The 13,518-nt window shown below is 39.4% G+C and overlaps 1 protein-coding gene across 1 annotated transcript in view; it reads left to right on the top strand.

The window, feature by feature from the left end:
- piezo1 (piezo type mechanosensitive ion channel component 1 (Er blood group)) overlaps positions 1-13,518 on the top strand; it is a 237,591-nt gene that overhangs the window by 183,257 nt on the left and 40,816 nt on the right. The window contains exons 30-38 of the mRNA XM_072916588.1: positions 1,135-1,217; positions 1,482-1,535; positions 1,651-1,751; positions 1,841-1,982; positions 4,992-5,051; positions 6,206-6,378; positions 6,454-6,551; positions 10,752-10,925; positions 11,581-11,839. Coding sequence (XP_072772689.1) covers positions 1,135-1,217; positions 1,482-1,535; positions 1,651-1,751; positions 1,841-1,982; positions 4,992-5,051; positions 6,206-6,378; positions 6,454-6,551; positions 10,752-10,925; positions 11,581-11,839 — 1,144 coding nt within the window. The remainder of the gene's footprint in view (positions 1-1,134; positions 1,218-1,481; positions 1,536-1,650; positions 1,752-1,840; positions 1,983-4,991; positions 5,052-6,205; positions 6,379-6,453; positions 6,552-10,751; positions 10,926-11,580; positions 11,840-13,518) is intronic.

The raw sequence follows: 13,518 nt of genomic DNA, 5'->3' as shown, positions 1-13,518 counted from the left end.
GCTTGTATCCGTGATCTTGTCCTTTCGGTCATAACCCAAAGCTCATGACCATAGGTGAGGATGGGAACGTAGATCGACCGGTAAATTGAGAGCTTTGCCTTCCGGCTCAGCTCTTTCTTCACCACAACGGATCGATACAGCGTCCGCATTACTGAAGACGCCGCACCGATCCGCCTGTCGATCTCACGATCCACTCTTCCCTCACTCGTGAACAAGACTCCGAGGTACTTGAACTCCTCTACTTGGGGCAAGATCTCCTCCCCAACCCGGAGATGGCACTCCACCCTTTTCCGGGCGAGAACCATGGACTCGGACTTGGAGGTGCTGATTCTCATCCCAGTCGCTTCACACTCGGCTGCGAACCGATCCAGTCCACAATTTATTATGTTATTTATTTTTTCTATGTTGTCGATGATTTATTCCTATTAACATGTGCTATTTATAACCTACTGTATTTATATCCTATTCTATTTAAATTATTATGTACATTATCCCATTCCTGTAGATCATATTGGGCTAAATCTGAGACCTCGGATACAACATTTTGTACCATCTCAGGTGTTTCATGAGCTAAATCTCCTTGAATATTATTAATACTCATAAGAGTTACATCAAAATAGTGTCCTGAACTGTTAAGTTACTGTTATTAACAATAACAATAAAAAAAACATCTGGTAGATGTATGCATTTTATTTTACTTCTCTAGAAGCCTACCCAACAGGCACAAGACATTAAAACAGCATTGAAAACTTGTTGAATCAGGTCCTGACATTGAGCATCTCAAACCTAATGTTGGAACGAAATGCTTGTTGGGTTCTGATGTTAATTTTACCATTGAATGTTGGTCATTTACCAACCAATATTTTAGAGGACAAATACAACGTTAAAACAACATGCTTTTTGACAATGTTTATTCGATGTCAGGTTGTTACGTTAATTTGACCATTGAAATTTGGTCATTTCCCAACCAACAACGTGGATCCAACGTTAGACACCAACATTGTCTCAATTTACAAATACAACTATTTTGCAAGGTTGCTCCAAAGTCAGTTTTAAAGGACATGTAGGTATAATCAACGTTGTATCAATGCAGTATGGGTACATATTTATTTTTCTTCTTGTTTTATCTTCCAGAATGCACAGAATCCTCTCCAAACAACAGAGGTACAGAAATGGACACAAAATTATTGATGACAACACCCAGAATGAAAGTCCTGGTAAGAAACTAATGCACCCCAATTGAAAAAGAAAAACTGTTGATGGACAGAGTTTGTGTGTCGTCCTCAAGCTTGGTCTCCTGCTATCTACATGCCTCATCAGGCAGATAAACTCCATCCTCAATGACATTAAATATACAGCATGAACACAATGAAGTATCTTATAACTTGTGTGTGTGTGTGTGTGTGTGTGTGTGTGTGTGTGTGTGTGTGTGTGTGTGTGTGTGTGTGTGTGTGTGTGTGTGTGTGTGTGTGTCCTCCTAGAAACTAAGACAGAGAGAAAGGGTTGTTCTCAGTCATGTTTGAACCATGCAACAGGTATAACAAACACACACAATTGCTACTATAAGAAACAACATATGTAGTCTTGACTGTATTTCAACTTTTAGATGGCAAAGAAGATAGAATTGTATTGTATGTGCTTCACCCACAGTCCTGCACTCAGGAGAGTACTACCTGTTTGAATCCGATAGCGAAGGTGAACAGGAACAATTGACTGAAGAGCAGAAGCCTCAGAAACAGACTGCTTATCAGGTTGGACAAACATGTTCTTAGGATTGACTTTTGTCTTGTACATTGGCAAGTAATGTGTTTTCATTGACGTAGATGTGTACCTCTTCTAGTTGGCTTATCAAGCGTGGGTGACCAATTTGAAAAGAGCGCTGAGAGAACGTCAGAGAGGCCAAAGACAACAAAGACTTGAAATGGTCGAGGATGAGATTGCCACGCAACAGGTGTCACAAGAGGAGGCTTGTTCTGTAAAAGGTAGATATTATTAGCGCATTTATTTCTAGTGCATTCCATCTTTGACAATGACAAAAAAAATACAACAATGAAAAAGAAAGGATCTGGCAAATTTGATAAGGGATGAGAATATTTTAGCAACTCACGATTCGATTTTGATTCTTGGGGTAATGTTTCGATTCAGAATTGATTTTTGCTTAACTGTCAATACTCTGCCCAAGACGAGCATGGCTTACACTGGGGACTGGTCGAGCGGACAGTAGCGGCAGCACTACTAGTATTATTTTTTGTGGAGAGCAAAATCGGGACTGGGTATACACTGCCAAGAAAGACATAAAACAGGATTTCCATTTTTTTTGGTTTAGGTCAAACCTACACAGTTCATCCACAGTGTGTTCGTGTGCAGTTTTGTGTCTGTGCGTGCGTGCGTGTGCAGTTGTGTGTGGCGTGTAGGATGCAACAACAAGTGATGAAAATTTGCGGCGGTAGGACACCATATGGTAATTCAGAAATAAAACCTAAATTTGCATATATATATATATATATATTTTATTATATGCATTAAAAAAGGTCAAGCATAGACCGTCTGTCAGTGAAAAATGGCCAGCCATTTTTTTCCTGGTCTTTCATTGTTTTCATGATTGGGGAATTTTTTATCAGAGCCACAAAGAGAAAATGACTCTTAAACTAATCAGATTTAGCCTTGCGAACAGCTTGCAACAATCTTCTTCTGATTTGCTGTGATATTCGCCAGAGACACATAAATCTGTGCCAGCCGCAGACTGTATATTTTTGTTGAAAGAGCACAGTTCGCTCCCAGTCAAACCTGTCTCAACCTTTTCATATTGGCATGTTTGTTAACCACATGACAAGACCTCACAGAACAAATTGCATGCCTCATTGATGATGGCAAACAGGCTTATTCCCTAGCAGAAATATGCCAGGTAGCGCGAGAAGACTTGATGGTGGAAGTTTCTGAAAACAGTTTTGCAGCTAATCCGAGCCACCTGCTTAATGGAGCAGACTTTTCACATGATCACACATACCATGCATGCAATAAAACACTGATAACTGCTAAAAATACTTAAGATTGGTACCTGTAGGGCCAGTTAAAAAGTATTAAATATTCACTGGTGGTATGAAGGTTTTGAAATCGTTGTACTTTTTAAAAAAATATGTCATGTCCAGCCAAATCTAATTATACATGTCCACATCTGCTGTAAATCCCTTGTTTTACAATAACACCAACACATACACTGTAACATTAGTCTATACAGCTTATTGGTAAGCACTTAAGCTCCACAAAGATAACTTTCCCATAAATAAATTTAAATTCCATAGCAAGCACAAACCACAGACCTTAACCATGTGCCGCTTTTAAACGGGATGAGTACCTTTCACGTCCTTTATCCTTATTTTTCTTGTCATACATCTCTTTTCGTCAATTAGCCGATCTGCATTTCCAGCATTCTTTCAAAACACACTCCGGTTTAAATAGATATCTAATAATCTCTTTGGCTTTAGCAGGAAGAATAAAATAAATTGTGTAGAATAACGCTGAATTTAAAGGTGCTGTTTGCAACTTGCTCACAGTAAAATTTTTCAAAGCAAAAAATATAACAACACCTTTGGCTAGCTTATGTTACCATTAGTGGTTTAACAGAACACATTTGTTTGACAATTATCTATATTTTTCACAATTACAAAGTTTATGTAATAACGTTTTTTTACCGGCCCAAATAAACAAGACCACTGTTGTCACAATGATTCAGAAATAAAAGAAATACAAAACAACATAAACAAAATCCTCTGGAGTTCAATGCTGGATTTCACCTCAGAGGGTAAAGATGAATCTACCCAGCAGGCACACAACATTAAAACGACATTGAGATCTTGTTTAATTAGGTCCTGGTGTTGAGAAACTAAAAGATAACTTTGAAACAACATGGTTTTGACCATATTTAATCAATGTTGGGTTCTGACATTGATTAACCATTGAATTTTGGTCATTTCCCAACCATTATTCTACAACACAAATACAACGTTGAATCAACATGCTTTTTGGCGTTTATTCAATGTAAGGTTGTGACAATGATTTCACCATTGAAGTTTGGTAATTTCCCAACCAACTAACGTGGATCCAACGTTGGACATCAACATTGTCTCAATTTACAAATACAACTATTTTGCATCCTTCTTCAAAGTCAGTTTTTAAGGAAATATGGATAATCAACGTTGTATCAATGTCCTGTGCCTGCTGGGTAAGGAAAGTGAGGCACCAACCAAGAATTACAAGGAAGGAGTTGTTTAATGGGGCAGCACGGTGGAAGAGGGGTTAGTGCATCTGCCTCACAATACGAAGGTCCTGAGTAGTCTTGGGTTCAATCCCGGGCTCGGGATCTTTCTGTGTGGAGTTTGCATATTCTCCCCGTGACTGCGTGGGTTCCTTCTGGGTACTCCGGCTTCCTCCCACTTCCAAAAACATGCACCTGGGGATAGGTTGATTGGCAACACTAAATTGGCCCTAGTGTGTGAATGTGAGTGTGAATGTTGTCTGTCTATCTGTGTTGGCCCTGCGATGAGGTGGCGACTTGTCCACGGTGTACCCCGCCTTCCGCCCGATTGTAGCTGAGATAGGCTCCAGCGCCCCCCGCGACCCCAAAGAGAATAAGCGGTAGAAAATGGATGGATGGAGTTGTTTAATGAACTTGTCAAAGAAGTTGGCACCAATCAAATTGGAGTAACACACTTTGCTGTAATAGATTACGCTCCCACAAGGTGCTGTTGTTGAAGAAGGCAAAGTACAGTTGGAAGGCTTTTGTTCATTCCGTGTATCTTTGTTACAAAAAACCTACCGTAAAAATCCTGGACTGTTTTTATCGTTGTGGGTGGGAAACTTGCAAAATCAACAGTAATCAATATAGTACTCAATTTCCCTACTTTATAGGTATTAACATGGATGTCTTTAAAAAGTATCCTAATGTTGTATACAAGAGTAATGAGTACAGGTTTGTGTGTTTTTTGACTCAGACGACAACTATGTGTTTGAAGACCTTCAGTTTAAGGAGCTCGAGGAACCAGAGGAGTCTGGTAGGTTCATATTTTTTGTTCTCCTCCACACTTCACAATGACAATATATCTCCACCAAGCTGAATTGTAGGCTTCTGCTCATTGGACACCTCATTTGTTATCCCTTCAGCAGCTGGCAGTGGGCTTGCCCTCACCAGATGCAATATTTTGTATGCTTGCAATATCTATTGACATCTACTGTAGTAGTGGAGCTGCAATAGTGTGCTACAAACTGTGCTTTGGCCCACTTGACACCTAAAGTCAGGTAGATTTTTGCTAGGATGACTCGTGCTATCTGTTTTCAAGTTTGGTAAACTTCCCTTCCCCTTGGGTGCACCTTTGCCAGCTCCTAACAATAACTGCCACTTTTCCTTACACATTGATAGGTATAACAGCAAAGCTTTAAAATAATATGCAAAGTCAAAAAGCCCACTATAAACTCAGTTACACCTTTGCAGATGCATGGAAGAAATTTAATATAGAAATAGAAATAGACAGAATTCCTCTATATCATGGGAAAATTGTTAATTTGATTAATCAGATTAATCACGCTCTAAACCCGTGATTAATCATGATTAATCATGGGTTAATATTTGCTTGTATACCCCAATATTTGGGCACCAATGCAATTAAGTACTCAGAATGTGATACAGGAAAGTATTTTAAAAGTTTTACTGAACTGCAAGTAATTGATTTGCTCACAACGCAGACGATGTGTCGTGTGTTTACCTCGCACAGGACGCTGTAATTGGTGGCCACCCAGTGTTTATTTGCGAACCTTCACTTCCCTTACTTGCCTTACGTTGTCCCACTAGTCTTTTCTTCTGTTTAAAACTGTAAAGTTTTGGTACTTACTGGTATTATTTAGCTACTAATAATCTGCATCTTCCTTGTTGGATGTGATCTTGCTAAATTAACCGAAAGAGCAAAAGAGGACTTGGTTTGTCCAAAAATTGACTTACACCATCAACTGTCAACTGGAACTGCCTTAAAATTGTTGTTAATGCATGGATGCAAATGTGGGGATTTTTTTTTACTTTGCCGTTTGCATTGTCTTTCCGGCTTATTATAGGAATTGTTTTGTTTTGTGTAGAATGTAATGTGTATGTTTCTGGAATATACTCTATGACTTCCACAACTCGCCAACTTGCTTTCTTTCTGTCTTCTTGCCACAGGTCATGGAGAGATTGTTCAGAGGATCTTAGATATCATACGTTTCTTATGGGCAATACTTCAAGCCATGATGGATGGACTGACACAATGGCTTAACCTGCTGACTAAACAGTATAGGGAAACGTCTGCAGTTTTATGCAATGAACGCTACTTCCTAATAAAAAAGATACAGCAAGTAAGCACAATTTATTTAAAATCAATCACCTGAAACAGTTTATGTGATCTCATTCCTAAACAACTCAATTGACAGCCTCACACAACAGCGGACCCTTTGGCCGACCAGTTATCTCAAAGAAGTGAGAGTTGTCATTCGAGTCAAACTGATACGGATTTCTCTACACTTTGCAGGTTAGTGCAAAAAAAAAAACGTGTGCATTAAACATTTTTTTTAATTTTTTTAGACCTGCACGAATGAATGGCATAAAAATAAGTATGAATGAACACTGTCTTGCTCACAGCTGCAGGTACAACTATGTTTTACCTCTGCCAGGAGGTAATGTCATCCTTGCAGTCAGTTAGTTAGCAACATAACTTAAAAGGTTGATGAGTAATTTAATAAAATTTTCTAAAAATGTGAGTGATTTTGTTTTGGGTCTGATCCAGAGGATTCTTTTTTCTAAATTATGTTATGTTACAGGCTTCAACCTGTGTATTTGTGTGTGTGCACCCACAGAGGCAAAGACAGTGGATGACTGACAAGAAGTTTCACTTTGTTTCTTTCATTCTGCTATATTGTAAAAAAAGGGCACATTTCATTCAACTTTCAGAAATTGTCAGAAATATAGTATGTTTAGTTAAAACTAGGTGGTGACTCTCTTTTTTTTGGCCAGGCTGTGTATTTGGGTCTTTGAGTGCCTATCTGAAAATACTAATTACTGTATTTATCATTTATTTATTTATCAAATTGATCCGCGACCCCGACAGACAAGTGGTAGATAATTGAATAGATGGAATACGGCTACTATATTTGCTACACTTATTTACCAAATAGTAAATATTATTCATTGTAATTTATTATGTGAGTCATGCGACGAGTGCATTTTCCACAGCACTTACTAATTCTGTGTAATGAATGAAAATAACATCTTTCATAAAACTACTATCAGTTGCTACGCTAAAAGGAGCTTTAGTTGTTATTATCGACAATGGGTTTAATTCAAAATTACAGCATGGGGAATAATAATTTTATGTCCTGCTGATTTTGTAAATGTACCCACTTACAAAGACATGAACAGTAGGTTTTTTTGTGAGTTTTTATCGTACATTTGCCTTGATGGAGAGATAGGATACGATAGACTTTTATTTATCCCACAATGGGAAAAATATATGATTGCACTGGAGATTTTTACATGCAGTACCACGATAAAATGTGATGAAAAACTACAAATGAGTAATAATAAATAATACATCAATCAATCAATTAATCAAAGTTTATTTATATAGCCCTAAATCACAAGTGTCTCAAAGGGCTGCACAAGCCACAACGACATCCTCGTCTCAGATCCCACATCAGGGCAATAAAAAACTTCACCCAATGGGACACAATGAAAAACCTTGGAGGGGACTGCAGATGCGGGGACCCCCCATGGGCGACCGGTGCAATGGACGTCGAGTGGATCTAGTTAATAGTGTGAGAGTCCAGTCCATAGTAGGGCCAGCAGGGGATCATCTTGAGTGGAGACAAGTCAGCAGCGTAGAGACGTCCCCAACTGATGTACAGATGAGTGGTCCCAACTTTCAACAGCTTGTTCATCATCTGTGATCACCTAATAACCTCTCCATGCAGGAGAGGGGGGCAGAGCAGAAAACAGACGGCAGATCAACTGGTCTAAAAGGGGGGTCTATTTAAAGGCTAGTGTATACAAATGAGTTTTAAGATGGGACTTAAATGCTTCTACTGAGGTAGCATCTCTGTTACATATTGCGCACTAAGGATTGCACAATAAATAATAAAACAAAAACACGATCCTAACACTTATATTGTAACTAAGTAAGAAAGTCAATTTTATTTATAAAGCGCGCGTGAGCCGAGGAGTCACAAACACAGAGTGGTCCGGAGGGCACAGCTCGTTACATCGCTTTTACCCCACTTTTTGGCTCGCTTCCTCCACGGGACACTTGAACGTAGCGGGATAGCAGGTTCTGAGGCCAAGTGAGGAGGAAGTCTTGATGCTTTATCCTCAAAGTTGTGATTTAGACCCACCGCATAAGGTTGATTTGGATCAGTAAGTGCCTGTCGGTCATATATTATCAACCCAGTGATATTTTGGCACAAAATACGAAACAAAGTAGCATTAAACAGTAGTTTGAGCAGAGCAGGCAGACTGCGACCAGTACACGCTGGCGCACACCAAGTAAAAAAAAAAAGCAGATTACCGTAATCACGTAAGTACATTCTAAAATGTAATGGCTGTGGGTAGAAAAAGACCTGCGGTAGCGCTCCTTCCTGCACTGTGGATGTAAATGTCTAATGCTGAAGGAGCTACTCAGGGCCTCCACAGTCGTGCATGTCTGAGAAGGATTGGGCATTATGGAAGTCAACTTTGTCAGCCACCTCCTCAATGCTGTTTAGTGGGCAGCTTATGACAGAGTCACCTCTCTTAATCACTTTATTAAGTATGTTCCTGTCTGTCCCCACCCACAGAATATCAACAAAAATCCTGGCAAAACCCGCAATCACATTTAGATAAAATATTTGGTGAAATAACTAATTGAGCAAGAAGCACACAAACTAGTCCTGTACCCCCAAAAGACCATTGTTGGTTTGATAACTTGGAAAAAGAAGAACATTCAAGATAAAAGGCATTTACCCTTAATGTGAAGCTCCATGCAACATCACACCTCGTGTTGGAATTCATTTTTTGAGATATGTGACGGATCAAACCAGAATTGCTGGGAGGAGTTTGATGATTAAAAGGGAGCTTAGACCACAGGAAACATGTTTTTTTACCTTCAACTTACTCATAGCACTTTGACACTGTCACTACATTCACCCACTTAGGAACAACTTGGTTTCTTGTCCAAGTTTACTTGGACATGGTTATGAGGGGACTGTGGATCGAACCCACAGCCATCAGTTTGGGAGATAATTGCCACATCTTAGCAGACCTACCTGGTCGATCAACAGATCTCTTTAGGCGAGGAAAGCACACTGAAGACTGTCCTTGAGAAAAGGGCTGCCTTACAATACCTGTATACCTCAAGAACTGTACTGTGGAGGAGAGATCAGCAGCTGAGTGTGAGTTTGGAGACACACTGTCCCCACTCCTCCTGATTACAGCCAGAAAACTGAAATTGGGTTGTGGATGGGTCTTATAGCATTGCAGAGATTCATAACATATGTCCAATATCAAGAAAAGAGTAGCTAAAAAAAACACATTAATATCCCAGAGTGGCCAAGCCAGTTTCTGCATTGTAAGCCCTCGCAAAAATGACTAATGATCTATTGCTAACGATGGATTCTGATGCGTCTTCTATGTTGCTGCTTCTTGATCTTAGCGCTGCTTTCGATACCGTCGATCATAATATTTTATTAGAGCGTATCAAAACATATGTTGGTATGTCAGACTTAGCCTTGTCGTGGTTTAACTCTTATCTTACTGACAGGATGCAGTGCGTCTCCCATAATAATGTGACCTCGGACTATGTTAAGGTAATGTGTGGAGTTCCCCAGGGTTCGGTTCTTGGCCCTGCACTCTTTACAAATTACATGCTGCCGCTGGGCGACATCATACGCAAATACGGTGTTAGCTTTCACTGTTATGCTGATGACACCCAACTCTACATGCCCCTAAAGCTGACCAACACGCCGGATTGTAGTCAGCTAGAGGCGTGTCTTAATGAAATTAAACAATGGATGTCCGCTAATTTTTTGCAACTCAATGCCAAGAAAACGGAAATGCTGATTATCGATTCTGCTAGACACCGACATTTATTTAATAATACCACCTTAACATTTGACAACCAAACAATTACACAAGGAGACTCGGTAAAGAATCTGGGTGTTATCTTCGACCCAACTCTCTCGTTTGAGTCACACATTAAGAGTGTTACTAAAACGGCCTTCTTTCATCTCCGTAATATCGCTAAAATTCGGGGTGAGTTTTCCTTGCCCTTATGTGGGCTCTGTACCGAGGATGTCGTTGTGGCTTGTGCAGCCCTTTCAGACCCTTGTGATTTAGGGCTATATAAATAAACATTGATTGATTGATTGATTGATAATCAAATAGAAAATATATGGAGGCAGCTGAAACTTCAAGTTACCAACCAAAAGTCTTGAAATCTAGAGTATTTAGAGAGTATCTGTAAAGACAACTGGACCAAAATCTCTGGTGAAATGTGTGCAACCCTGGTGACCAACTGCCAGAAACTTCGGATTTCTGTGCTAGCCAACAAACCATCGCAGGAAGGTGTGATCATATGTGGGAAAAATAGCTGCGAGTATGTAGTCAGATTTATCACTCTCGAATGCTAAAATTGCTCTGGTTATTCAATAATGAAATTGTTGTGCTTTCATCTTGTATATTCTTCCTTTTTTCCATCTCTCAGCTCTTTAGAAGATAGCCAGGCTGCAGAGGTCTTGTCTGGACCCAGACCAAGCCTCGGCAGCACTGCCAACCTCTTGCATCCTAAGCTCCCCCATGGAAGCAGTGACCACTTAGCAAAACAGTCCATTCAACAACACAGACACTCCAGAACAGCCAGTGAGGTCCTGGGAGACAGGTAGAGACAGTGAATGACAGAAGGCAACTTATGATCCACAATGTGTATTTATACAGGACAATTATTTAGGTGTGAAACAACTGTTATTTTGTTGACCCTGTGAGAATCAGAACAAGAATCCGACATTATTTGTGTTTGAAATTACCTTTTCCCCACGCGGGTCTGGGACACACAGTCACTCCGAGGCCTGCTTTGACAGTCCCTCAAGCATCTATTAGATTTTTCCCTTGACACTTAGGTAGTCAAGTCCTGAAACCTCACCAGGGAGGCGTTCAAATAGATGCCTGAGTTGAGGTCCCTCAGCTGGTTCCTCTCGATGTAGATTGGCAACAAATCTGCTCTGAACCTCTCCCTAATGGCTGAGGTCCTCATACTACCTGTGCAAGTGAGGAACCTATCCATGACCTTGTTCTTTTAGTTACTACCCAAAGTCAAGAGATTCTCTCTTCATTCCTGTTACATGCAACAAGAACCTATTGATGTCTCTTATTTAAAGTATTTGTTTTACAAGCATTCTGAATGATTTCGTATACAAGGTGGCCTGGAGTGCTGGGTTTAGAGGTCAAATCAGTGCGTTATTCATGCAAAGCTCTTCTGTTTTACAGTTTACTAAATGTATGATAGACCTCGCTGTGACACATTTTTCTTTGTGTAGGTACATCTTTATTGAAGAGCTGGAGCAAAGTAGAATGTTCTACAACAATCAAAACCGTGTGCTACAGCTGCTCTCCGCCACACACAGTCTGTTGGCTGCCAACTCTGAGCATTTTTGTTATTTCATCATCATCTTGAATAATGTGGTCAGTGCCTCTGTAATATCACTGGTCCTGCCCATTTTGGTCTTTGTATGGGCTATGTTGACTGTTCCAAGACCAACCAAAAGATTTTGGATGACTGCCATTGTCTACACAGAGGTACAGTACGCAGACTACAAACAAAATGTGTATTTGTGTATGCGTATTTATGTTTAGGTTTTTTTAACCATCATCATCTCCTGTATCATTTGAATCAGTTCTTTTTCTTCCTTTGTGGTTTAAAAGGCTTCCCCACTAGGCCTTTGCTTATTGTGCTTAGGCATTCTTGACACCTAAAGTCAGATTTGTAGCCAGGCAAATCCAATTTGGCTAGTACGAGTGTCCTGATCTGATGCTGTACTCAAGTTTAGAACACTTTTCCCTATTTAGGTCTGGACTGGGAAAAATTGGGCAGTAGCAGTGTTACAAGTAGCAACATTACTAGTTTATCTACATTTCTTATGCTCGCGTTGTCGTAACGACAAATAGCTTTACTGTGCTAAAGTTACTTTTGAGGCATCCACAGAAGTTGCGTTTTCCCACCTAAACACATCTTTTCTGTATAATTGTACAGAAGAAATACACGGCGCATTAATTTTAAAAACACATCACGTTTGTTTGTTTTTCCTTTATCACTGATTTCTGCTCACTGCAGACTTTATGAGAGCCAACAAACACAATAAAAAATCACTTACTGTATAATGTCTGCTATCATTAGGATGCCGACTGCTAGGATGTTCATATATTCCCTTTTAGACGAAAAATGTCTCATAATCCTTGCGAAGAAACAGGGCTTTTAGTGTCTTTCTCGCCAGTTCCAGGTTCTAAATGCCGCTATAAAGAGTTAGCGCTTATAATAACAATATCACTAATACTTGGTTAATATTCAAGTCACGAAATGTAAATGGAGTATTGTTGGCGCTTTGTGAATGATTATTTACTGGATTTTATGGGCAAAATAAGCGGTAAGTGGACTTTTATTTAATTTAATTTAATATTTAGAGTGCATTTTTTTTAAATCCATCCGTTGTCATGTTTTTCATAATGATTGTGAACGATAGGCAAAAATCCAAAATAAATGCAGTTCTCCTTTAAGGACATGCATTCAGGTATTTCCTGAAGTTAACGCAATATAAGACAGCTAAACTGTGTGTGTTTGTGTAAGCGCTTAAGTGTGCATGAACATGTGTATAAAGACTTAAGGTTGAAAGAAAATACAAAAATATTTAAATAAATATTTGTGTATTTTTTTTATTACGAAACAAATTTGCTGTGGTCATTTTAAATGGATCATTTGTGTAGATTATGGCAGCATAGTACATAATGGGGCTTATAAATGTGCTACTAAACAAAAACAGACAAAAACAAAGCAACACTTTTTCAGTCCAAAAGGAAATAAAGAGGTTACTTTATTTTAATAAACACACTATGATTTGTTTGTCACACTTGTATTGATCATATAGCAATGACTTGGATTGAAGTTAGAAACATAAAAAATAGTTTTGATGTAGTTCAAAAGTAGAGATGTAGTTCAGCTACTTTTGTCATTTTATTGTAGCTTATTTTAGCTACATTTCTCTGGTGGGTAGCTTCAGTGTAGTAAAGCTACATTTAATGTAGAAAACCTGCCCAACTCTGTATATTACTCTAATGCAGTGGTTCTTAACCTGGGTTCGATCGAACCCTAGGGGTTCGGTGAATCGGCCTCAGGGGTTCGGCGGAGCCTCTGCCGCGGAGGTCAAGACACACCCGACTCATCGTGTAAATAAAAACTTCTCCCTATTGGCGTATTACGGATA

The sequence above is a fragment of the Nerophis lumbriciformis genome, linkage group LG02 (genome assembly GCF_033978685.3).
Source record: "Nerophis lumbriciformis linkage group LG02, RoL_Nlum_v2.1, whole genome shotgun sequence".
NCBI lineage: Eukaryota > Metazoa > Chordata > Actinopteri > Syngnathiformes > Syngnathidae > Nerophis > Nerophis lumbriciformis.
The sequence above is the reverse complement of the archived record's forward strand: the minus strand, read 5'-3'. Positions and strand labels throughout refer to the sequence as shown.